This window comes from Rutidosis leptorrhynchoides, chromosome 3 (genome assembly GCF_046630445.1).
Source record: "Rutidosis leptorrhynchoides isolate AG116_Rl617_1_P2 chromosome 3, CSIRO_AGI_Rlap_v1, whole genome shotgun sequence".
Classification (NCBI taxonomy): Eukaryota; Viridiplantae; Streptophyta; class Magnoliopsida; order Asterales; family Asteraceae; genus Rutidosis; species Rutidosis leptorrhynchoides.
Genome location: NC_092335.1, coordinates 171172120 through 171199516, shown reverse-complemented (window position 1 = coordinate 171199516; position 27397 = coordinate 171172120). Strand labels below are relative to the sequence as shown.

The 27397-nt window shown below is 32.1% G+C and overlaps 1 protein-coding gene across 1 annotated transcript; it reads right to left on the bottom strand.

Annotated features, from left to right (window-relative positions):
- Nucleotides 1-7293: 7293 nt before the first annotated feature.
- On the bottom strand, nucleotides 7294-7710 carry LOC139900610 (uncharacterized). Its single transcript, XM_071883376.1, has one exon. It carries the CDS (start codon nucleotides 7708-7710, stop codon nucleotides 7294-7296), a length of 417 nt encoding a protein of 138 aa, XP_071739477.1.
- Nucleotides 7711-27397: the final 19687 nt, after the last annotated feature.

Sequence of the window (27397 nt, the reverse complement as noted above, 5' to 3'; positions counted from 1 at the left end):
ATGATCTTCTTCACTTATTGAATAAATAAGTATGTCATCAATAAAAATGGTAACCGACTTATCCATCATTAGTCTACACACCGTGTTCATTTATAACACCCCGTCAAAATCCATTAACGGTGATGTTAACTCTGGTCTCAGTGCTTGGCTTGAATTCTACGTAACAGCAAAGTTCTACAGTGGAAGAAAATATTACCTGAGATAAAACATGCAAAATGGGTTAACATAAAGTTGAGTGACTCTACAGCTTTAAGTAAATAGTTTATCGTATGTTTTAGAAAATGATTTCCAGAAGTCATTTATCAAAAAATCAATTATCAGAATTGTTTATCAGTAATCGTTATCCGAAAATCAGTATTCAGAAATCAGTAAACATTTATCAGTATAAGACCACAAATGTTTTGTATCAAAATTTTGTAGACACACCGTGTCCTGTTTCAAATTTTTGTAGACAATACCATGTCTACTTTCATCGTATGTTAAACCACGAGATTTCATTCAAAGCATTGTAAAAATTATACATCTGTTATGAGCACTTGAATATAAAGGTTTAACCCGTGGATAGATTTTTTGCTACACGACTTCCTTTACCCTATAAGTATACACTGATCAAGCATATATGTAACGAAGTAATAAGCACTCATTCGTTGAGTGAGGTTTGTCAAACCTAATGGATCCATCCCTATAGTTCGAGCTTACAAATGTATATTCAGTTTAGTACTCGTGTCTAATTCGTAGAACAGTTTTAACACAATATGTTATCTCATCCCAAAAAGTAAAAGTGTATGAGACTGTAGACTCACCTTGAGTGCACTTGAATAAAGCACAAGTAACGAGTAGTCGAATTACTACGACCGAGTGATATAACCTAGATATAATTCAATATATGGTCACATAAGTCTATTTCAATAGAGTGATCCACAGTACAGTTGTGCTATTGCTCTGACCGACGCACTTGTAAAGTAAATGTCAACAAAAGTCAACTAGTCATGCAAGTCAAACAAAAGTCAAACTTGGTCAGGTGGGTCAACCTAAGTCAACTACATCAGTTGGTCATGTCAATGATATCAGAAAATCAAACTAAGGTCAACTCGTCAATTTCACACATTCGTTTAGCAAATTAACGTTTACTAGTTTGATTACCGTACGAGTTCATAAAAATCATGCAATCAGACAAGCATTACTCACAAATGACACATCAAGAAATTATGATAAACTCCAGATCACAACTACATGTCATAAGCTTTCTAAAAAGATCAATCACGCTATCATACGATTCCTAGAACTCACATAGCATGCAAATATTTCTAGTTCAGTTTCTGTTCGCGCATCAGTTTTACAAAAATTCTCATTTAATCTAGAGACATGCAAACCATACAAGACCAGTGGGAGAATTCTAAAAACATCCCAAAGTTTAATCTATAAAAAGATCTAAGCATTTCATGTAGTCAGAATCCAGACCTATGGTTTTAGCATGCATAAAGCACATAGCAAATAAAGTTTTCCGAGATTAACATACAAATGAGATATTCTTCTTAATACTCAAACCACAACGTATCAGAATCTCAAGTTCCAAAAAAAATTCTACTTCATGCTAGACCATCATATGTACAAACGAGACAGATTCAACTCGATTTAAGTAGCCATTTTCGGGTGCGATTATCCGGATATCTATAGACAATTAGCACATAAGGTCTACATGAAAGAATAAGTACTAATAATGTACTTTCCAGAATACAAAGGCTTATTTTCCAGAAATCCTGTTAAGTGGTCGTTTAACTTAAGATAAAATTGTCGTTTAGCAAGTTTTATCGTAAACGGTTAAGTAAGCATAAAATAAGTTTTACAAATCAAATTGACATGATATCCTAGTCCATTTTGTGTGTTTTTTAATTATCTATCTAATAGACATTAGTTCATGCATCAATTCCAAACACACAAATTGCAGTTTTCAGATTAGAGCATAATAACACGCATAACTAGAGCTATACATAACGAAATCACACGATTCTTGCGAGCATAGTTATTAATTTTTCAATAGCTTTTCATCTAAACACTTTTTTTTTTACAGAAAACTTAGTCACCATATCAGTAGCCTAGCAATTAAATTCGTGATTTAACCCTAACATATAAACCGAGCATTATAACGACTAGTAACGCATGCAACCGCAATCAATTGAGCAATAAGACATCTAATACCATGTAATATAATAAAAATAAGATTTTAACAATTAGGTTTTGAGAGGTTTTACCACTAATCAAGCAATCACTTGTATTCACGCGTAGAGGAGAATGAGAGAAGTGTGACGACCCGAAAATATTCGACCAAATTTAAACTTGATCTTTAAATGATTTTGACACGATAAGCAGAGTCTGTAATATTGAGTCTCAAAATTTTGAATTGTGTTCATGTATTCAATTACCCTCCGACTGTTCCCGACGATTCACGAACAATTATGTGTAAATAAATATGTAAATATATATACATATATATTTATAAATATAAAAATAGGTGTATATACAACATTTTGAGTTAATAAAATACACTTTAACCAATTAGAATTAAAAATGTAAAATAATTAATAGAATAATTAAGTTACTATTAAAATGTATATATATAACTATATATATGATATTATTTTGAATCTATAAATAATTATTATTATATCTAAATATATATAAAATGTATAAATATTCAATATTCAATAAATGTTATTATATGATTAATAAATATTACATAATTATTAAAATTAATATTAATATATTGAATGTAATTACAAGTTTAATTACAATTATTATATTATTACTACATTCATTATTATTAATATTAATATTGGTATTATTAAAATTATAATATCAAATTTAGAATATTTAATTTGTTATCTTTATTAATATCATTGTATTCATTATTAATATCATTATTATTATAATTGATAATAAAATTTTAATTTTAATTATTATTAAGTTTATTATTATTTTATTACAAAAAAAATCATCATTTGTATTGTTCTTATTATTATTATTATTATTATTATTATTATTATTATTATTATTATTATTATTATTATTATTATTATTATTAATGTAATTATTGTTATTATTAGTAGTATTATTAATATAATTATTAATTATTAATATTTATTAAATAGAAAATATAAAAGCATATGGATACAAATTCTGTTTAGTATCAACATCAAATGGAAACAAATTGCCAGATAACCAAAGTCCGTATTTTGTACGAACCAGATTTGCAGAATCTCAATATGTATTTTCTTTTTCTCTCCTTTTCTTCATTTCTTTGTTTCCTGCCCAATTCTTGTCTCCTTTTTGTTAAACGTCGACATCACTATACAACAATTTAGGATCGATTATAGGTGTTATACTTCATTCAATTACTCATACAAATCCAATTATCACTGCAACTCGAAATTAAACTGAAACCATTATCTCTGTTCTTCATTTTTTTTTACCAAAAACCAAATTCGAAAGAGACTTCAAAATCTAAAAATGTAGAGTTGTTAGGAATCCTTCACGTAAACTATCTGCAAAATATCAAATCTCTATTCTTTATATCGAGTTAGAATTTCGAAGTCAAAGTTTTGTTTTTTAAAAGTCAACAAGTGTTCTTAAATCAAATTCGAATTCGTGTTTGTGTTTAAAGTTCAATTGACTATTTCAATAGTTTCTAGATACGATTATCAAACTATTTATGTTATAATTATAGCATAATACGTGATCGAAATTAAAAATCATATTTTTTTTCTAAACTAAGCAGCGACAGCAGCGACAGCAGCATCTGCTTCTTATTTTTTTAATTTTTTTTCTTTTCCTCAATTAATCACGAATAAAGTATTTGGTATTGGATACTATATCCAAAAATCAATTTTTGTAACTAAAATTAAGTTTGAGAGGACATGGATTCGATTTTTATATTGAAAGGTAGAAGATGAAGTAGAAACTGAAAGATATATGTATATATATATATATATATATATATATATATATATATATATATATATATATATATATATATATATATATATATATATATATATATATATATATATATATATATATATATATACATTAGGGGGAAAAATTTCAGAAAAACCATAAATGGAGCCATGGTTAACGAGTGTTAAGTGTGAGCGAGAGGTCTCAGGTTCGAGCCCGGTCTGGGGTAATAATTTTTAGACAAAGCTTTGAAAGGTTATATACTTTTATTTTCATTTCTATTATCATTATTACTATTATTATTATTATTATTATTATTATTATTATTATTATTATTATTATTATTATTATTATTATTGTTATTATAATTATTATTGTTATGGTTGTTATTATTATTATTATTATTATTATTATTATTATTATTATTATTATTATTATTAAGTATTATGAATTTTATCATTATTATTATTACTAACACATGTATTATTATTATTATTATTATTATTATTATTATTATTATTATTATTATTATTATTATTATTATTATTATTATTATTATTATTATTATTATTATTATTATTAAGATTATGACTACTATTATTATTAACATAAGTATAATCATTAATAATACCATTATTATTATTAATATCCTTATATGTATTGTTATTATTAAAATTCTATCATTTAGATCATTTACTATTATTATTATGACTATAGTTACAAATAAGATTATCGTTAATATTAAGTATTAAAAGTTTATGAACTAAAGTCATATGATATTGAGTAAGTAAGTATGGATATAACTATAAAGTTTATATTGATTAGGATACGAATAACATAGCTATGGTCATGAAAATTTATAAACAGAGTATTTATATTTATGTACGTACAGACATAAAACCGTTAAAATCTTAAGATATTAGGATATTATGAAGAATGTTATGAAGTAAAAGTATTATAATTAAGTTATGATTTAAGTAATATAATTAAGCTTAAGTAAAAATTATGATTAAAAAAGTATTGTTACAAATGTTAATTCGAAACTTCGAATATGAAAATAATATTTTGCTAAATAATATTAAGTATATATATAAATATATGGATTTAAAAACTATGGATAAAATTATAATTTAAATGAGCTATTAATTATTAATATCATTATTATCAATAATATTACTAACACTACCATTAATAATAATTAGTATTATTATTATTATTATTATTATTATTATTATTATTATTATTATCATTTTCAATATTATTACTAGTATCATTATTATTATTAACATAACTATTAGATAGAGAAAACCATATTTAAAACAGATAACCTAACTCTATTATTATATTTTTAATAAGTAATAATTAATTATTCAAGATATATAAAATAAATATATCTAAGTTATTTATTAAACATGACATATGAATCATTAAATGTAACAAGTATATTAATATTATTAATACATGAACTTGTTATATGTTTTAATACATATATGAATGATATAGGTTCGTGAATCCGAGGCCAACCTTGCACTTGTTCAATGGCGACATATGTATTTTTACTACAAAATACAGTATAGTGAGTTTCATTTGCTCCCTTTTTAAATGCTTTTCAAATATATATTTTTGGAACTGAGAATACATGCGCCGTTTTATAAATGTTTTACGAAATAGACACAAGTAATCAAAAATACATTTTATGGTTGAATTATCGAATTGAATATGCCCCTTTTAGCTTGGTAGCCTAAGAATTGGTGTTTATTATAATTGCCACCAATTGACGCGAATCCTAAAGATAGATCTATGGATCTCGACAAGTCCCATTCGGGTTACGAATGCTTTAGTACTTCGATTATCATATCCGATGAGAGTCCCGGAATGATGGGGGATATTTTATATGCATCCTGTTAGTTCGGTTATCAAAAGTTCACCATATGAATGAATTTTAATTCGCGGGTTACGCGTGTTATTATGTACTCGGGTTACGTGTACAATTAAATATTTAAAATCTTGTGGTCTATTAAAATGATGGAAATGAATGTTTACGATAAACTAATGAACTCACCAACCTTTTGGTTGACACTTGAAAGCATGTTTATTCTCAGGTATTGAAGAAACCTTCCGCTGTGCATTTTCTCATTTTAGAGATATTACTTGGAGTCATTCATTACAGATTTCAAAAGACGTTGCATTCGAGTCGTTAAGTTCATCAAGATTATTATTAAGTCAATTATAGTTGGATATATTATGAAATGGTATGCATGCCGTCAACTTTCGATGAAATGAAAGTTTGTCTTTTAAAAACGAATGCAATGTTTGTAAAATGTATCATATAGAGGTCAATTACCTCGCGATGTAACCAAATGTAATGCATTTGTCCTGATGGATTAGGACGGGTCGTTAGAAGAAGTACGATGGTGTATTCAATTTAGGATTTTGAAGATGAATGGAAGGAGATGTGTTGATAATGAATGTCGAATAGGTGGAGGGTTTTTAGTTCTGCATATAGTCGTTACATTGTGGGGGCGGGGGGGGGGGGGGGGGGGGGGGGGCGGAAGAAGGTATACGCATTTTTTGTTTTGGATTAGATTAGGGATTACACTAGTAGAATAATAAATCATTGGTTGGGCTAACAATTTAAATAAATGGACCTAGGGAGGTGATGGAGTTGATCGAATGGGCTAGGAAAAGAGTCCATTAGCTTTGAATTTTGCTAGGTTAAATTCTATGGTTCGTTTCCATAAATCGCTAACCGAAAACGCGAACCGAATCGCTAAACGTTAATTTCTCGCGTTTTCAATCAATAAAAATTCTAATAAATTAAAAGTATTTTAAAAACATAATAATTATACAAAATAATTATTAAAAGTGAACTATATTATGTTTTGGCTTGCTTGTTCACAAAGTGTGGTTCGTTTCTAGTTGCCGTTAACCGTACCGAATTCCCGGAACGTTAACCGATCGTTAAAATGCATCCCACCAAGTTTATTTAATTAACTAAATAATAAATTAGCTAAGTTTTTCTCAAAGTTAATAATTATTAAAAATAATTATTTAATTGAAACCAAGTGTTTCGCAGTCCCGAAAGAAATCCTTTGCAGTTCTTAAAACCGTATCGTTTTCTCGGTATTTCAAAACATGAAATAAGTTTTCCTATTAATACAGTCACATATTAATTATAGTAGTTCTCCAAGAACTAATTATGCATTTAATTCTATTAAATACACAAAACGCAAGTAAGCACCATTAACGGACAATTAATAAAGCTTAACGGTAATAGCAAGGTTATTACATTACCTCCCCGTTTATGAAATTTTGTCCCGAAATTTAGTGCACGTCCACTCAAGTTGTCTCGTCAGGAAACAGTTGCAGATACTTTTGTTTCATCTGGTCTTCCCGTTCCCACATGAATTCTGGTCCTCTACGTGCATTCCACCGAACTTTAATAATCTGTATGTTGCTCTGCTTCAAACGTTTGACCTCTCGGTCCATGATTTCAACAGGTTCCTCCATGAAATGAAGTTTACTATCAACTTGTATCTCTTCTAAAGGAATTATCATATTCTCGTCTGCCAAGCAATTTTTCAAGTTTAACACGTGAAATGTGTCATGAATTTCGCTAAGCTCCTGAGGTAGATTCAATCTATAAGCTATGGGTCCAACCTGTTCAGTGATCTCGAATGGTCCTACGTACCTTGGACTTAACTTACCCCGTTTCCTGAAATGTACTATACCCTTCCAGGGTGATACTTTCAGCATAACCTTGTCACCAACCTGAAATTCTAGAGGTTTCCTTCAAACATCAGCATAGCTCTTTTGTTGACTTCGAACTGTTTTTAACCTCTCTTAAATCTGTACAATTTTCTCTGTAGTCTCGTGAATAATATCAGGACCTGTCAATTGACTGTCCCCTACTTCACTTCAGCATAAGGGTGGTCTACACTTTCTCTCGTATAACATTTCGAAAGGCGCGACCTTTATACTCGTGTAATAACTATGTCTATCCCATCCATTCCCATAGTCAATAATACATGCTCTCAACATGTCCTCTAAATTTTGGATGATTCTTTTGCTTTGGCCATCTGTCTGTGGGTGATAAGGCGAACTCATATCAAGTCGAGTTCCCATTGCCTTTTGCAATGTTTGCCAAAATCTAGACGTAAACTTGTTGTCTCGATCATAGATAATAGATATAGGCTCACCATATCTGGAAACCACTTCCCTTAGGTAAACTTATGCCAACCTTTCCATCTTATCAATTCCTTTAATCGGGAGAAAATGAGCAGATTTTGTGAGACGGTCTACACAATCCAAATGGTGTCATAACCTCCCACAGTCTTGGGTAACTTAGTAATAAAGTCCATAGCAATGCATTCCAATTTCCACTGGGGAATCTCTGGTTGTGTTAGCAGTCTTGACGGTCTTTGATGTTTAGCCTTGACTTTAGCACACGTCAAGCATTTACCAACATGTAATTAGGTCCATTCCTGTGTCCGGTTAAATGAACGATTATTCGTACATATAAATACCCCGCCCATCGTGTCCAATCGAGTGTATATGGTAATTTATAGGGACGCCCAATTGTAAATCTTTATATTAACACTAACAAACTATCATTTAGTTGAACAAATATAAAGCCCATTAATAGCCCATAGTCTAATTTCCACAAGTGTCGTTCCTTTGTCCAAACCCCAATTATGGTACAAAGCCCAATTACCCAATTTTGGTAATTAGCCCAACATCATGATTACTTCAGATTAAATAAGCATAATAATAACTAAGCTACGAGACATTAAATTAAAAAGGTTGAACATAACTTACAATGATTAAAAATAGCGTAGCGTTACACGGACAGAATTTCGACTTACACCCTTACAACATTTGCTAACATACCCTTATTATTAGGATTTAAAATTAAAATTAAAATTAAAATATAAATTATATATATATATTTACGTATATATTGAGAGAGAGATAGATATATGTTATGAAAAATGATCAGAATTCGGTTGGTTTTATAGGGAATTGAGTTCAGGGCTACTCCGCGACTCGCGGCCCTTTTTGCCTTCAAACTCCGCGAGTCACGGAGTTTGTAAATACAGCTCACTCCATTTTGGAGTCTTTCTTGCCGACGGTTTATTTTATTTATATAATATATAAATAATTATAAGAATTATTTAAATATTATATTATATTTATGTGCATAGTTGACTTGTAATTTTTAGTCCGTTGCGTCGAGCGTTGAGAGTTGACTCTGGTCCCGGTTCCGGATTTTCGAACGTCCTTGCGTACAATTTAATATCTTGTACTTTGTTTTTTGAATCTTGTACTCTTGTAATTTCGAAACGTTTCTTATCAATAATTGGAACCTCTTTAATTGTATTTTGTACTTTTGAGCTTTTTGGTCGTTTGCGTCTTCAATTCGTCGAATCTGTCTTTTGTCTTCACCTTTTATTATTTAAACGAATATCACTTGTAAATAGAACAATTGCAACTAAAAGCTTGTCTTTCTTGAGGAATAATGCTATGAAATATATGTTCGTTTTTAGCATTATCAAATATTCCCACACTTGAGCGTTGCTTGTCCTCAAGCAATATCGTCTTGAAATACTAGAATCACTTCTTTATTCTTCACACTTTGTACATCAGTGATTTCTATACGGCGGTATAAACAATGGTAGTAACGATATGGTTTACAGTCCCACATGACTATAAAAATTTAGATCCATTAAGGAAATTGGATCTTTATGAAAACATTTGATCTTTTGAAAATTAAATCTAGTTTTTACCCTAGATAAGTTTTCCGGAATAACCCTTCACAGGTATTTGCAAAATATTTTTGTGGGTTTGGTGGGTTTCAGATTTGAAAATTTTAGCTCAAAACTTGCGGTTTTGTGACACCCACTTGCTAACCTTGTATTTGGAAAGCAACACGTCCATTTTACTTGTCCCGTATATTACCTTTCGGTAAACTACCATCCGGTTGTAAAGGAAAGCGTTGAACAAGCAACTGTTAAGGCAATGTCCCCTGAAATGCTTTTAATTATGGTCTATAACGTATCGGACGCAATTACTATCCTTGGTAGGAGCAATAGTAAAGCTCATCCTTATAATTTTTTAGTCTGGCACAAGGTCCTGTCTTTGACCATGCTATGCAACCACCATTCTTACGGTTGACACCCGATTTGGTTCAGGTGACCTAATGAATTCAGGTGAATTCCTAGGATTTTACGTTCAATGGTAATGAACGCATTGAAAATAGGGTTTTCAGAAAACAAATCGGTTTTATTTTTTTTTTCAAAATATTTTCTCGTTCAAGCTCGAGTTTAGATATCATTGAATTCCATGAGTTTGAATTCTCAATCTTTAAGGTCAATCTCAAGGATTGAGTAATATCAGTCTTAAAAGCTGATTTTTAATCTTTAAGGAGATTATCCATTCTGGGGATCTGATTCATTAGTCTTATCCAGCTAATTTGCATGGTGCCCCCCATTGTACAAGATAAATCCTTCTCATGGTTAGGATAAATCTGACCACTTGGCGACCCTGTTTAATGCTGAGGTCCGTGGATTTCCTGCTGATTTTAGTGATGACTTTTCTAGATTTTTCGTCAACCTACAGCTGGTCTGGACGACAACTTATTGACCTAAATCAAGAAGCGCGTGTCTTTTTCGAAAGACTTTACTTCCTTTTAATGATGGAATTGATTCATCGTGTAGATCCATCTTTCTTACAGTAAATCAGGTAAAACTTTTTAGTTTAGTCCAAAGCAAAAGTATTTTCAGTTATTTGTACAAAAATATGTGATATATGTTTTGAATAACTTGGAGAATTTTCCCACACTTGGCTTTTATTTTCCTTTTTATTGTCCTCTATTCCATTTTAAATGAATTTTAACATTTTGGTTTGTTTCTCAATTTATGTCCTTTTCGAGGTAACAATAATTTCGGTGTTAAAACCTAGTTTTATCGTTCATAAATATGTATAAACATGATTTTGAGTTCATTTAATTGAAAATTTTGAAAAATTTTACTAGAATTGAGTAGTCAGTATATAAGACTATGGCTGTTCTTTATTATCAGAGAGCACTAGATTCTAATACAACTACTGCTTTACTAGTATTTTTAATGGTAACCAAGTGTTTAAGATAAAAATTATAAAATCCGAAAGAATTTAACCCCTTCCCACACTTAAGATCTTGCAATGCCCTCATTTGCAAGAAATCAGTAACAATTTAAATTATTGAGGGTGATTTGTGTGAAAATGATTAAATTTTACCAAAGTTTCCAAACATATTTGTGTTTGTTTGCTGAATGATAAATGGTGCACATCATTTGTTCATTCCGTCTTGTTGTTATTTCACATATATTTTGCATCTTGTCGTCAAAATTAGTTGCTTTTGCTGAACTTAATGCCAGTCTTTGAAAATGCATTGTTTTACCCTGTTGTGTACATAAGATAAACTTCAAACATATATACATATTTTTGAAGTTTGGTATATTACCCCACATTCAAAAATTATTAAAATCTAAGAATAAAAGTTAGAAAATTATAAAAACTATTACAATATTAACATAAGTATTAAACGTATCAACATTACAAATTACAAAATAAATAAAACTAAGTAGACTAGGGATGATACTGATACCAATAGGGGTTCCATGCATAACCATAGGTGCTATAGAATGCTTCGTCTGGGTTATACGTAGGATACGGTGGTTGCATCTCTATAGACCAGAGAGGGAATATGGGTTTTGGAGTAGGAATATAGTTTCTACCTATATGTTGGCAATGAGCTATGATTTGGTTTTGATGAACTTGCTAATCTTCAAATGCCCTCTGTCTAGCATTTTCGTACTCCTGTGAAGCTATAAACCTTTGCATTTCTTGCATTTCATTTCCCCCTCCTACATTACCTTGCTGTTGGTTTCTCTCAACCTGTGGATGTCTACCATGGTATTGTACTGCGGCGTTATTTCGCCTCTTCAAAACTTTCGCACCATGGTATACATTTAAACCTATTGTATCGCGGGGTTCTGGTTCTTCGACTAATAATCCCCCCGACTTATATCCACACCGAGATATTCAGCAATCAAAGTAATAAAAATACCACCTCCTATTATGCTATGCGGTCTCATCCCCCTAACCATAGCTGATAAATAATAACCCACACAATAAGGTAAACTTACAGTGCTTTGTGGGTCTCGAATACACATATGGTAAAACAAATCCTGTTCATTTACCTTTTCCTTGTTCTTACCTCTTTGTGTAATCGAATTAGCTAAAAACCTATGAATTACTCTTAATTCAGCTCTATCTATATTCAAATAAGAGTAATTTCCCCCTTTGAATCGGTGATGGCTTGTCATTTGACTCCATACACCGTGTGTATCAAAATTTTCATCTATCTTTCTACCATTTAGTATCAACCCTCTATAATCGGCAGATGCTAACTCCTCAGGCGTATATATACGTAAAGCCTGAGCCATGTCTAGTAAAGACATGTGGCGCATCGAACCTCCTAACAAAAATCTAATAAAAGATCGATCGGTTAAACTAGCTACCCGATAATTTAATTCTATACTACATAACAATTCTTCACACCATACTTTATATATAGGTCTACGCATGGTGAATAAACGTACCCAGTCGTCAAAAGTATAATTACCATACCTCTGTGCAAGTAATTCCCTAATTGGCCCGGCCAATTCTACAGCTTCTAATGGTCCCCATTCTATGACCCTCGGTACCTCAACAACTTTAGAATGAAGAGTATGCAAACTCCTTTGGTATTTTGGATAATATATCCAAAGTCTGTCAAATCTCAGGTTCGGGTGCAAATCTTCCAAGTGCATATCAGAAAATGTCATGACTGGATGAGGTATATCTTGCTTGTAGTAGTTATCCACCTCCTGTTGTTCCGCATTCTCAGTAGGAGCATTGCGAGCTTGGGATGAAGATTCACCCCTTTCAGTCTGCAAAACACATCAAACACAATTTTTGTGCATCCAAATATGCATTAGTGTCAGCAAAATCATCAATCAAAATAATTACAATGACATGATCAATTTATATCAAACTTAAGCTCATTTTCATATTTTTATCAAATCTACACTTTTTCAAATAAGCATATACGAAAATGTTCGCCAAGTTCATAAGCATTTAACTCAAATAACATGTCAAAATAATCATCACTAGCAATTAAACAAGTTTCAAATGGCATTATCTCTCAAAAATCAAGTTCATGAATTTTTAACTTGAAAAAGTCCACTTTAATTCTCAAAATCATGTTTAGGCTTAAAGTTTGGATCATTTAACTACCTAAACATGTTACACTACTTAATTTAGCAACAATTCATGACAAAAATCGGCCATAACCTGTTTATATCAAAAAGCCCCAAATTGCTCAAGAACACAAATCCTAGATTACTCAAAATTTGAAGTTTAAGGCTTCTAATCATGTTAAATAGCATCAATCTAGGTTATACAAGCATAATACATAAACAATTTAAGCATAATTACACTAAAAAGCATCAAAATCAAATTGGGGAAAAAATTGCTCAAGAACACTAATTTTCGGATTAAATGGTGTTTAGGTGTAGAAATTTACCGTTTTTCTTGAGAAATTCCTTGATAGCATCCTTCTCAACATGATTTTAGTAAAAGATTTGATGATTAACGGTTAAAAATTGTGATTTTGGGGTTGTTTTTTCGGGTTTTTTCGGCAGTATTTCGCTGTATGTGTGGGTGGTAGTGTGGACTGATCAGTTCTTTGCGTTTTATTTTTTTTCTGTAATTAGGTCCCTCCGCGAGTCGCGGTGTTTGGACCTTCAAACTCCGCGAGTCGCGGAGTTTGTTATTTTTTTTATTTATATATATCTTATACTAATTAAAACAATTAAGTAATTAATTTTAAAATTTTGTTTCCCTTGTTATTTAGGACGAGGTCGTTTCGGATCGATGTCCTAGTCCGTCCTTCGACAAAATTTTAAAATTTGTCTTTTTGTAGCGATTGTTTTAAAAGCTAAGATTTTTGGGGTTTTTAATGTTTTTGGCATACTTTAATTCAATAAGATTAAAAATAATGATAATAAAAGTTCTCGTCCCTCCCTTGGGTAAAGCAATTTCGGTTTAAAGACCTAGTCTTCAACTTACGACGAATTTTAAAAATCATATTTTTAACTTAATGAGATAAAGTAAATTTTTGTTTTTAAATTCACACAATTTAAATATAAAATTCAAAATTAATATTAAAAATTCACACCAAACTTAAAATTTGAAATGCATAAAATTAAAAATGCATATTTTAAAAATTAAAAATTCACACCAAGCTTAATTTAAAAATTCATATTATAAATTCACACCAAACTTATATTAATTTTTCAAATATTTACAATTTTAAAAATATTGTTTTTACAAAGTTTACAATATTAATTTAAGATTTAAATATTAATTTTAAAAACATGGTAAAAATAAAATTAAAAATCTTTTTGGCTTTTTATCCCACTTTAATCAATCAAATATTATCAAAAATATGCTCCCCTCTTTTCGGTAAAGTAATTTCGGTTCCAAGACCTAATATAACTCATGACGAATTTTTGAAATATTTTGGGTTGATTGATTAAAGATATTTATACCTTAAGAATAAACATTAAATTTCGCAGTGATGTAATAAATTTTTGAATGATATCAATAATTTCGGTCGCCAAACCTAATTTTATTCAATACCAATTTAATACTTTATAGCGAACAAATTAGCGTTTATTATCAAAAGGTTAAAAATAAAAAATAAAATAAAAACTGTACAAACATACCTGTGAAACAGATTTCTTAGTTATATGATCTATCCCATTCATAAGATAGTCGGTTTAATTAGTTTTCCATAGCTACATAGGCGTAACCTCGAGCATTCAGTGTCTTTTCTTCTAAACATATGAACGGTCCGTCTCTGCATAAAGTAACAAATTCGGTATTTGAATAGGTTTGATTATTTGAACATTTACCTCCATGTGACCATTTTCCGCATTTGTGACATCTTTCTAGGTGTCGTGCTCTTCTTTTCGCTGCGGATTTTGATTTTCCTTTACCAAATTGTAACTTATTATCTTCGCATCTGGATTCTTTTCTAACTCCGTCCAATCTTTCTCTGATTACTGATACTATTTCACTCGGTAGTGTGTCATTATTACGTTTAGTGATCAAAGCGTGTAGCATTAGACCATGGTTTAGTTCACAGGCAGTCTTCATTTCCTAAAAAAAATAAAAATTCAGAATGGGGGGAGAAGACTAGTTCTTTAGGGTCTGCTAGGGAAAGACCATTCGGGTTCCATTTTCGAGAACTACACGAACACAGACAATCTAACTCTAACAGAAATACATATTATCCTTTAAAGACTTGATTCTCCCCACAATTAGTTAGCTGTGGTGTCGAAATTGTGATTAACTTCGTTGTCGACTTCCATCGGACTATCTATGTAGTGTTTAACTCTGTGACCATTAACTTTAAATTCAATCCCATTTGAATTTATCAATTCTATCGTTCCGTATGGGAAAACTCTTTTGACTATGAATGGTCCAGACCATCTTGATTTCAATTTTCCAGGAAATAGCTTGAATCGTGAATTGAAAAGAAGAACTCTGTCTCCTTCTGTAAATTCTTTTAAACTTCTGATTCTTTTATCATGCCATTTCTTCGTTCTTTCTTTATAGATTAACGAATTTTCGTATGCTTCATGTCTTAATTCTTCTAATTCGTTTAGTTGACTTAATCATAGACGTCTGGCTTCATGTAAATCAAGATTACATGTCTTCAAAGCCCAAAATGCTTTGTGTTCAATTTCTACTGGAAGATGACATGCTTTTCCATAAACAAGTCTAAAAGGTGTGGTTCCAATTGGAGTTTTGTAGGCTGTTCTAAAAGCCCAGAGTGCATCCTCCAATTTAATGGACCATTCCTTCGGATTTGATCCTACGGTTTTCTCTAGAATACGTTTTAAAGCTCGGTTGGTATTTTCAACTTGTCCACTTGTTTGTGGATGATATGCGGTGGAGATTTTATGAGTTACTCCATATCTTTTAAGAACTTTCTCAAGTTGATTATTACAGAAATGAGTTCCCCGATCACTTATTAAAGCTTTCGGTGTTCCAAACCTTGCAAAAAGACGTTTTAAAAAGTTGACTACAACTCGTGCATCGTTAGTTGGGAGAGCTTGTGCTTCCGCCCATTTAGATACATAATCAATGGCTACGAGTATATATAGATTATTATGAGATTTTGGAAATGGAGCCATAAAGTCAATACCCCAAATGTCAAATACTTCACATACTTGGATGACATTTTGTGGCATTTCATCACGTTGACTTATTTTTCTGGCCCTTTGACAAGCATCACAGGATTTACAAAGAAGGTGTGCGTCTTTGTAAATTGTAGGCCAATAGAATCCAGCATCATAAACTTTTCTTGCTGTTAGTTGAGGCCCATAATGCCCTCCTGTTGGTCCTGTGTGACAATGGTTTAAAATTTTAGTAGCTTCATCTCCAAATACACATCGGCGTATTATTCCATCTGGACAACTTTTAAACAAATGTGGATCTTCCCAGAAATAGTGTTTTATATCACTGAAGAATTTCTTTCGTTTTTGGTACGATAATCCTTTTTCAAGGAATCCACAAACTAAGTAGTTTGCATAGTCTGCAAACCATGGAATTTCTTTATAATCTATCTTCAATAGATATTCATCAGGAAAGTTGTCTTTTATGGCCGATTCATTTAGAACTTCTAACTCGGGATTTTCAAGACGAGAAAGATGATCAGCGGCGAGATTTTCTGCTCCTCTTTTATCTCGGATTTCAATATCAAACTCTTGTAAGAGTAAGATCCAACGGATTAATCTTGGTTTAGCATCTTGTTTTGAAAATAGGTATCTAAGAGCAGAATGGTCGGTATAGACCACCGTTTTTGCTAGAACGAGATATGATCGAAATTTGTCAAAAGCAAAGACAATAGCAAGGAGTTCTTTTTCAGTAGTTGTATAGTTCGTTTGTGCTCCTTGTAACGTCTTACTAGCATAATATATAGGTTGAAATCGTTTTTCAATCCTTTGTCCTAAAACGGCTCCCATTGCAAAATCACTTGCATCGCACATTAGTTCAAATGGTAGATTCCAATTTGGTGTTATCATGATCGGCGCATTAGTGAGTTTCTCTTTAAGAATATTAAAAGATTTGATACACTCATATGAAAAGATGAATGGAGCATCCTTTTCTAGGAGTTTATTCATAGGAGTGGCAATTTTAGAAAAATCTTTTATGAAACGTCGGTAAAAACCGGCATGCCCTAGAAAACTCCTAACTCCTCTAACATTGGTGGGATGTGGAAGTTTAGCAATTACATCTACTTTAGCTCTATCCACTTCAATTCCTTCTTTTGAAATTTTATGTCCAAGAACGATGCCTTCTTTAACCATGAAATGGCATTTCTCCCAATTAAGTACTAGATTTGACTGTTCGCATCTAATAAGCATTCGTTCCAGATTAGCTAGACATTATTCAAATGTATCACCGAAGACTGAAAAGTCATCCATAAAAACTTCCATGCATTCTTCTATCATGTCGTGAAAAATCGCCATCATACACCTTTGAAAGGTTGTAGGGGCGTTACAAAGTCCAAATGGCATGCGTTTGTAAGCAAAAGTACCATAAGGGCACGTGAATGTGGTTTTCTCTTGATCTTCGGGTGCTATTGGAATTTGAAAATATCCGGAAAATCCATCTAGAAAACAATAGTAACTATTTCCGGCTAATCTTTCCAACATTTGATCTATGAAAGGTAAGGGAAAGTGATCTTTTCTAGTGACGTCATTTAATTTTCTATAATCAATACACACACGCCATCCTGTTACAGTTCTAGTAGGAATAAGCTCATTTTTTTTATTTGCAATGACAGTCATGCCACCCTTCTTAGGCACGCATTGAACTGGGCTTACCCATGGACTATCAGAAATTGGATAAATTAAACCTGCATCTAGCAGTTTAATAATCTCTTTCTTAAATACATCTTGCATATTAGGATTTAGTCTTCGTTGGCATTGCACATACGTTTTATGACCTTCTTCCATAAGGATTTTATGTGTGCAATACGAAGGACTTATTCCTTTAATATCATGAATCTTCCATGCAATGGCTGGTTTATGAGCTTTCAACACAGAAATGAGTTGTGATTTCTCATTTTCAGTAAGAGAAGACGATATTATTACAGGTAATTCAGATTCACCATGTAAATAAGCGTATTCCAAATGGTTTGGAAGTGGCTTTAACTCTAATTTCGGAGGTTCTTCTATCGATGATTTGTATCGATATCTGTCTTCTTCTTTTAGCATTTGAATTTCTTCTGTTGTTGGTTCATATCCATTAGCTATAAGTGTAGCTAACATTTCAGCTTCATCAATTGGTTCATTACCTTCTCCTAAAGAACATTCTCCTGTTCCTTGTAATTCTGGAAATTCTTCTAATAATTCTGCATGTGCATCTATAGTTTGAATATAATAACATGTATCATCTGCAGATTGTGGTTGTTGCATTGCTCTATCAACTGAAAAGGTAACACTCTCATTATCTATACTTAGGGTCAATTTCTTACCGAAACGTCTGTCATTGCTTTAGCCGTGTTTAAGAATGGTCTTCCTAATATGAGAGGAACTTGAGAATCTTCTTCCATGTCCCGAACAACAAAATCTACTGGAAATACTAAAGTACCAACTTTAACTAGCATGTTCTCCATTATCCCTCTAGGATATTTTATTGATCTATCGGCTAGTTGTATGCTTATTCTGGTTGGTTTCAATTCTCCAAGGTCTAGTTTAGCGTATAGTGAATACGGCATTAGATTTATACTAGCACCTAAGTCTGCCAATGCTTCTATTGAACTAAGACTACCCAGAAAACATGGAATTGTGAAACTTCCTGGACAAGATAATTTTTCTGGTATCTTATTCAACAGCACTGCTGAACAATTAGCATTCATAGTAACAGCCGAGAGTTCTTCCATTTTCTTTCTATTTAAGATTAGATCTTTCAAGAATTTAGCATATCTAGGCATTCCTGAAATCACATCAATGAAAGGAAGATTTACATTTATCTGTTTAAACATATCCAAGAATTTGGATTGCTCGGCTTCAAGTTTCTCTTTCTTCATTTTACTCGGGTAAGGAAGTGGTGGTTGGTATGGTTTAACATAAGTTTTAGCCTTAACTGTGTTATCTTCATTAACCTTTTCAACTACCGGTTCTTTTTCCTTATCTTGATCAGGTTGTGGTTCTTGTGGAGTAGGAATAGCTTCATCAGAAGTTACAGGTATTTCAGGTGGTTTAAGTGTTGTACCACTTCTTGTGGTAATAGCTTTAGCTGTTTCATTCCGGGGGTTAGCATTTGTATCACTAGGTAGACTTTTCGGTTTTCTTTCACCTATTAACCTTGCTAGGTTACTTACTTCTTGTTCCAGATTTTGAATAGAAGCTTGTTGATTTCTAAATGCTTGAGCATTTTGTTCATTAGTTTGTTTCTGAGATGTGAAAAATTGCGTTTGAGTTTCAACTAGCTTCGTCATCATGTCTTCTAAATTCGGCTTTTTATCATCGGTTTGTTGTGGTGGTTTGTTTTGAAAATTAGGTCTTTGCTGATTGTAAGTATTATTGGATACTTGTTGATTGCTAGGACCTTGTTGGTTGTTGTATGGAATATTTCGGTTATAATTCTGGTTTTGATTGTAAATTGGTCTTGGCGGTTGATAATTATTCTGATAATTATTTCCAGGCCTTTGGTTTATGTATGAAATATTCTCTCTTTGTTCCATTGTTAGTTCAATACTGAGACAATCTTTTGTCAAATGTGGTCCTCCACACTGCTCACAACTAATTCGTATTGAGTGAATATCTTTAGTCATCTTTTCCATTCGTCTCTCCACAGCATCTATCTTTGCGGAAATGGAATCTAAGTCACGGCTAGAATCGGCTCTAGCTACTTTAGATGATCTAACGATATCTTTTTCTTAGTACCACTCATGTGAGTGGGAAGCAGTGTTATCAATAATTTTTTAAGCATCAGTTTCGGTTTTCTTCATAATAGAACCACCAGCTGCTATATCTATGTCTTTCCTTGTAGTGATGTCGCATCCTTGGTAGAATATTTGTACTATTTGACAGGTGTCTAAACCATGTTGCGGACATCCTCTTAATAACTTTCCAAATCTAGTCCACGCCTCATATAGAGTTTCATTTGGTTTCTGTGTGAACGTAACAATTTCTCCTTGAAGTCTTACGGCTTTAGATGCCGGAAAGAATTGTTTAAGAAAATTTTCAACTAAAACGTCCCATGTATCGATCGCCCCTTCAGGTAACGATTCCAACCAATCTTTGGCTTCTCCCTTTAAAGTCCAGGGAAATAACATGAGATATATCTGTTCATCCTCCACTTCTCGGATTTTAAATAGTGTGCAGATCCTATTAAAGGTACGTAGTTGTTCATTTGGATCTTCCTTCGGCGCACCACTAAATTGGCATTGATTAGTCACCATGTGTAGAATTTGTCCTTTGATTTCATAATCTGGCGCATTAATGTCTGGATGAGTAATTGCGTGACCTTGGCCAGTGCGTTTAGCTCTCATTCGGTCTTCCATACTTAAAGGTTCCAGATTCTCCATAATTGAATTTGTTGAATCGGAATCACTAGAGGATTCTGATTTAATGGTTCGTTCCTCAACAATCTCTATTTGAATGATTGGTGGTTCCGGAGGAAAATTTAATGGTTCAGGATCTACGAATCGTTCCTGAATATTCTCCGAATTCTCAATTGTGAGGTCGGGTTCAAAAAATGGATTATCGAAAATTTGAACTGGAGTACTTGGTCGACTGGATGACGATTCTAAAGAAAAATCAACGGCGGTAATATTTGCTAAATGTCTTGATCTAGTTACAGGTGGTGAACGTACAAAAGGTGGTGAACGTCTTGCTCGGTGCATTCACTGAATATCCTATTAGTTTTTAAAAGGAAAGAAAAATTATAATAAGTTATCCAATCAATAGACTTTTCTGATTTTGCCCACGTTTCGAATAGCCAAAAGATGTAGCAGAGGGGCAGGATTCGTTTGGTCTCAATATAATTGAGGACTGTTTGGCTCCAATAACCCGGTCCACGTACAAATCCAACTATTACTACGAACCAGAAAATTTTGATGTCTATCAATTTAACCACTTAAAATAAATTTTCGTAATTTTAAGAAATTTAGATAAGAAGTAGAATAAAAATCTATGTCCTAAAACCAGAATATCGAGAAATAAGAAAGAAAAAGAGTTCGTCGAAAAAGATCGAAAAAGAAAAATGGTTGAAAAATAAAAGGTGACGGAAAAATAAAAGAAACTTATAACACTTAAAAACACTTGACTAACCTAACCTTATTACTACAACTAACTTAAAATTATAATCGCAAATTGAGATTACTAATTGGAATGATAATTGATACATAGGTAAAAGGCGTCTAAAAATATTAAAGCTTACAGGAAAAACTAAATCCCAAATGGAAATAACTTAAAAAGAAACTAAAACTTAAAAAGGCGTCGCAAAATTCTAAAGCACCTAAATCTTAGTCTAAAGAAAAAGCACTTAAGGAATTCTACGGCAAAGCCTAAAAATCTAGAAGTAAAAATAACTATTGCAAAAACTAAGTTTAAAACTAAATATGAGCGAAAAATACAAATATTACGCTAAAACAATTAAAAAGGGACAAAATATAAAAATATACAAAAAGTTGTAAAAAGTACAATTTTTTATAAAAATGTTATTTTTATATTATTTATTTAATAAAACTATTAATTTTATATATAATAAAACTAATTAAAATTTAAAATACAATTTAATTTAAAAAACTTAAACTAATTATAATAATTAAACTAATTAGGGTTTATTATTAATAATAATAATAAAATCCGTAATTAATGTGAAATTAGGGTTCTGTCACGTGTGTCAGAGTGTCTCCGCGAGTCGCGGTATTCCAAGCAGCAAACCCCGCGAGTCGCGGGGTTCCAAAATTCAACTCTGGTACAGTTTAAATTGACGTGTTTTTTTTTTTTGTTTTTTTTTCTGTTTTATATTTTTTTTTAAATCTAAAATATTTATATAATAAAAACTTATATTTAAAAACTAAAATAAAAATAGAACTACTTTATAATTTAATAAATATCTTAAAAATAGATTTATATATATATTAAAAAAAAATTTCGGTTTTTTTTTATATGTTTTAAATAAAAACAAAATACTTAAATAAACTTACATAAAAATAAAGAAACTTTATAAAACTTAAATATTTAACAAAATCTTAAAAATATTTATATTTTTGTTTTCTTTTTATATTTTCGAATATTTAAAACGTATTTTTATAAAAACGAATTTTAATAAAAGTAAACTAAAATTTTTTTTTTTTATTAGCGTTGCGCTTCCGGCGTTTAAGAAAATTCCCCGGCAGCGGCGCCAAAAATACTTGATGTGGTAGCGGAGTGTATATAAAATAGCTTTATATTTTTAGAAGGAAATACTATTAAATACGATACAATTTTACACAAGATATTTATTTATTTATAGAATGGATATACTTAAACCTTGCTACAACACTTATAGGCAGTGTACCTAATCGTACAGTAGTGTAGTTTTTAGTAAGTCCGGTTCGTTCCACAGAGAAAATCTTTAAACAAAGCTTAACGCTATATTAGTTTACTTTTATAAAAATACAAATATATATACAAGTAATATTATTATTATAAAGGGGGTTTTTACCGTTTAATGACCGGTTTGTCGATTTTAAAACTTTAGTCGCAGTTAAAACCAAATGTAAAATAATAAATAAATACAAGACTTAATTTAAAGCGTTAAGTAAATAACGATAATGAAATTGCGAATAATAAAAGTGCGATAAAATAAACTTGCGAAAAATAAGCTTACGATAATTAAAAGTGCAATTAAATACAATAACAATAAATAAAAATGCGATAATTAGAAGTGCAATTAAATATAAAATAAAGGAAATTAAATATGAAATAAAAGAATTATGCTTATTTAAACTTCCGTAATCATGATGTTTGACGTGTTGATTTTAGTTTTATGCCCATGGGTTAATTGTCCTTTGTCCTGGATTATTTAATATGTCCGTTTGGTTTTTGTCCATAACAGTCCATCAGTCATAAATATAAAGTGCGAGTGTCCTCGTCAAATTATCCTTATACCCGAAGTTAAATATTCCAACTAATTGGGGACTTAAACTGTAACAAGATTTTAATACTTTGTTTAATAATTACACCAGGATGTCGACTGAGTGTAACCCAAGGTTTTAATATTTTGTTATCAATTATACCAAGTGTCCTTGTACATAATTTCACCCCTGTTTTAATTATTCTAGTGGCTATTAATCCATTCCCGTGTCCGGTTAAATGAACGATTATTCGTACATATAAATACCCCGCCCATCGTGTCCGATCGAGTGTATATGGTAATTTATAGGGACGCCCAATTGTAAATCTTTATATTAACACTAACAAACTATCATTTAGTTAAACAAATATAAAGCCCATTAATAGCCCATAGTCTAATTTCCACAAGTGTCGTTCCTTTGTCCAAACCCCAATTATGGTACAAAGCCCAATTACCCAATTTTGGTAATTAGCCCAACATCATGATTACTTCGGATTAAATAAGCATAATAATAACTTAGCTACGAGACATTAAATTAAAAAGGTTGAACATAACTTACAATGATTAAAAATAGCGTAGCGTTACACGGACAGAATTTCGACTTACACCCTTACAACATTTGCTAACATACCCTTATTATTAGGATTTAAAATTAAAATTAAAATTAAAATATAAATTATATATATATTTTTACGTATATATTGAGAGATAGATATATGTTATGAAAAATGATCAGAATTCGGTTGGCTTTATAGGGAATTGAGTTCAGGGGTACTCCGCGACTCGCGGCCCTTTTTGCCTTCAAACTCCGCGAGTCGCGGAGTTTGTAAATACAGCTCACTCCATTTTGGAGTCTTTCTTGCCGACGGTTTATTTTATTTATATAATATCTAAATAATTATAAGAATTATTTAAATATTATATTATATTTATGTGCATAGTTGACTTGTAATTTTTAGTCCATTGCGTCGAGCGTTGAGAGTTGACTCTGGTCCCGGTTCCGGATTTTCGAACGTCCTTGCGTACAATTTAATATCTTGTACTTTGCGTTTTGAATCTTGTACTCTTGTAATTTCGAGACGTTTCTTATCAATAATTGGAACCTCTTTGATTGTATTTTGTACTTTTGAGCTTTTTGGTCGTTTGCGTCTTCAATTCGTCGAATCTGTCTTTTGTCTTCACCTTTTATTATTTAAACGAATATCACTTGTAAATAGAACAATTGCAACTAAAAGCTTGTCTTTCTTGAGGAATAATGCTTTGAAATATATGTTCGTTTTTAGCATTATCATCATGTGTCGTATAATTCTGTACGTGGATCTTTAAATGTCGTGATCCGTAGGTAATATCCTTCTTTCGTTGCATCAACACGCAACCAAATCCTTGTCGTGAAGCATGGCAATAAATCACGTAATCTTCATTCCATGCGGGTAAAGACAAAATCGGAGCAGTTCTTAATTTCTGTTTCAACAACTGAAATGCAGACTCATGTTGCTCGATCCACTCATACTTCTTACACTTGTGAGTCAATGCGATCAAAGGTCGGGCAATAGTAGAAAATCCCTTAATGAATCTCTTTTAGTAACTAGCGAGACATAAGACTTGTTGAATCTGCGTTGGCGACTTAGGAGTCTCCCATTTCTTGACCATTTCTATCTTTGCTGGATCAACTTGAATACCATTGACACATACAATATGACCCAAAAACTGAACTTCTCATTGCCAGAAGTCACACTTTCAAAAACTTCGCATACAGCTGCTCTTTCCTGAGCATCTCTAGTACCAAACATAGGTGTTGTTCAGGCTCTGCCTTGTTCTTTGAATATACCAAAATATCATCAACGAACAAAATAACAAACTTGTCTAGGTATGGCTTACACACACGGTTCATGAGATCCATGAACACTGCTGGTGCATTCGTTAAACCAAAGGGCATTACCGTAAATTCATGATGTTCGTAGCGTGTTAAAAAAGAATTGGCGATATGCTTGCAATTGGAGCAAGTCCAAGGTCTAAATCAATTCCAAAGATGATATGAAGGAATACCTGGTAATTCTTCGCAAAAAAACATCCGAAAAGTCTTTCACAATTGGAATATCTTTCAACTAATTAAGTTCTTTTGAGAGATCCACAACATGAGTGAGAAAAGATTCACACCGACAAATACTTTTTAGCTTTCATGAAAGTACATAACGAAAAAGTTCGTCTCTTCCACTCACCATATACCGTAATAATTCATCCGCTAGGTGACCCCTGCTTAGCATTTGGCGACCTGGAGTTAGAATTTGGCGACCTGGAGTTAGAATTTGGCGACTCGAACATCAAAATTGGTGACACGTGGTTAGTAACCGGCGACTCGTGGTTAGCAACAGGCGACCCATGCACCAAAACTGGTGACCCATGCCTTTAAAATGGCTAATCATTTCACTATAAATAGAGGGCATCAATGTTCATTTCATTCATTCAGAGTTCTGTAACAGCTCCTGATATCGCTTGAATAGTCGGTTTCGTTTATCGCAGGACGAAGTTGATTTGGCGGGTCACAACATGGCTATCTAACGTATTATATTTATATATGTGGGGCCTAAATCTTCTTTTTAGCTTTCTAAGGGTAGAAAGAGTAAGTTAACCTACGTTTGTGTTTTTGAAAGGTTTAACGAATTGAAGATCAAATATATAATTGCCTTTAGATAAATCGCCTGGGTAACATATAGTAGTAGAGTTTTATCTACTAATCCTAGATGCGGAAAAGTAAAAAGGTTAGAGGGATACTCGGAGTATGTAGATCAAGGAAATGATAATTATTACCTTTGGATTTGAACTCTTATGCATATTTGTATACCATTTTGATACTTATTATTTATGTAACACTTTTTTAGGTATATTGTGAATATTTTTGGAGTTAATATATCCCCACTAACCAAGATACACCCCTAGGCTAGTGGAAGGTAGTTATATCGAAGGTAAACCTCTTATTAGGATAATATAGAACTAATCGGATGAGCCAATCGTTCAAACCTACTAGTCTTTGTTCTCTCAGAGTTCTCTTTGAGCAAAGGCAGATATGTCACAGTGGTTACACTCTCAGAGTGTCAAAATTTTGGATGTTATCCTTAGTTAAGCTTTAGGTGTTGTCAAAAATCAAGCTCTAATCCTAACCCTCGTTATCTGTGGAGAACAGAGTAACTACATGTCGTGTTGAATGAACACAATCACAACGGGAGGAGCCTGCTGGGTTAAGTTGACAAAACTAGAATGGAAACTAACAGTCCTATCATCATACTACGCAGATCAAACTATCCTAATCATTGTACAGCATTACAGTTTTAAGCTGACAATATAACAAATAAAAACATACCAGAAGCATGCAATATATAGTATAATCAATCTTAAGGCAACAATCAAACAAGAACATGCAATTGGGTCCAATCATACAACTGGGTGCAACTAGGTAGATCATAATAGCCCCTAAGAGTCTCTTTGGGTTAGTTACTAGGTATACCAGGTCATTAATGACTCAATTCCTAAGTCTAGTATCCCATAAGTACAATAACTGCCTCTTAGGTTCACCGGCCATACCGAGTTCATAAATACTTCAATTACTGTATAAATGATGGTATTGGTCCTATGAAGTAGCTAAGTTCATATGGTTGGACAAGTCTTGATCACAAAAATAGGCTGGTCATTCCTCAAGATACTAGCATGCAAGCCTATCGGGGTTACCGATTCTGCGTAACAATAGGTATCGTAATATATTTACATAACTACACTAGCCTAGGTTTCTATCAAGGTAACATACGAAAAGTTTATGCTAACATGATAATATTAAAAAGCACATAACTATAAATCATTATTGAATGAAAAGCATTTAATTACAACCTGATAGAAGTGTTGCGTACAAGATTCGCCCAAGATCGCAGGGACTCTTGGAGTATTTTTATGAAAAAGCCAACTACTGCTAAAAGCTAACTAAAATGTATGGTTGTATTAAGAGATGATATGATTTTTAAGTATGTTGAGATATATTACAAATGAGAGAACTCAAGCCTAATTATAGCCATTCAGCACTAGGCAAGCCGTGTAACACATCTATGTTTTTCTAGAATGGCCGTGCACGGGCCGTGTAATGAGGCCGTGTTCTGGCCAAACCATGTTCACAGGTCGTATATCAAGCCTTGTAGGCAGGCCATGTGACTCTTTGGCAGGTCATGTT

Bases quoted from the DNA above. Each gene is read 5' to 3' on its own strand.
- LOC139900610 (XM_071883376.1), bottom strand. From the start codon at position 7,710: ATGCTGAAAGTATCACCCTGGAAGGGTATAGTACATTTCAGGAAACGG.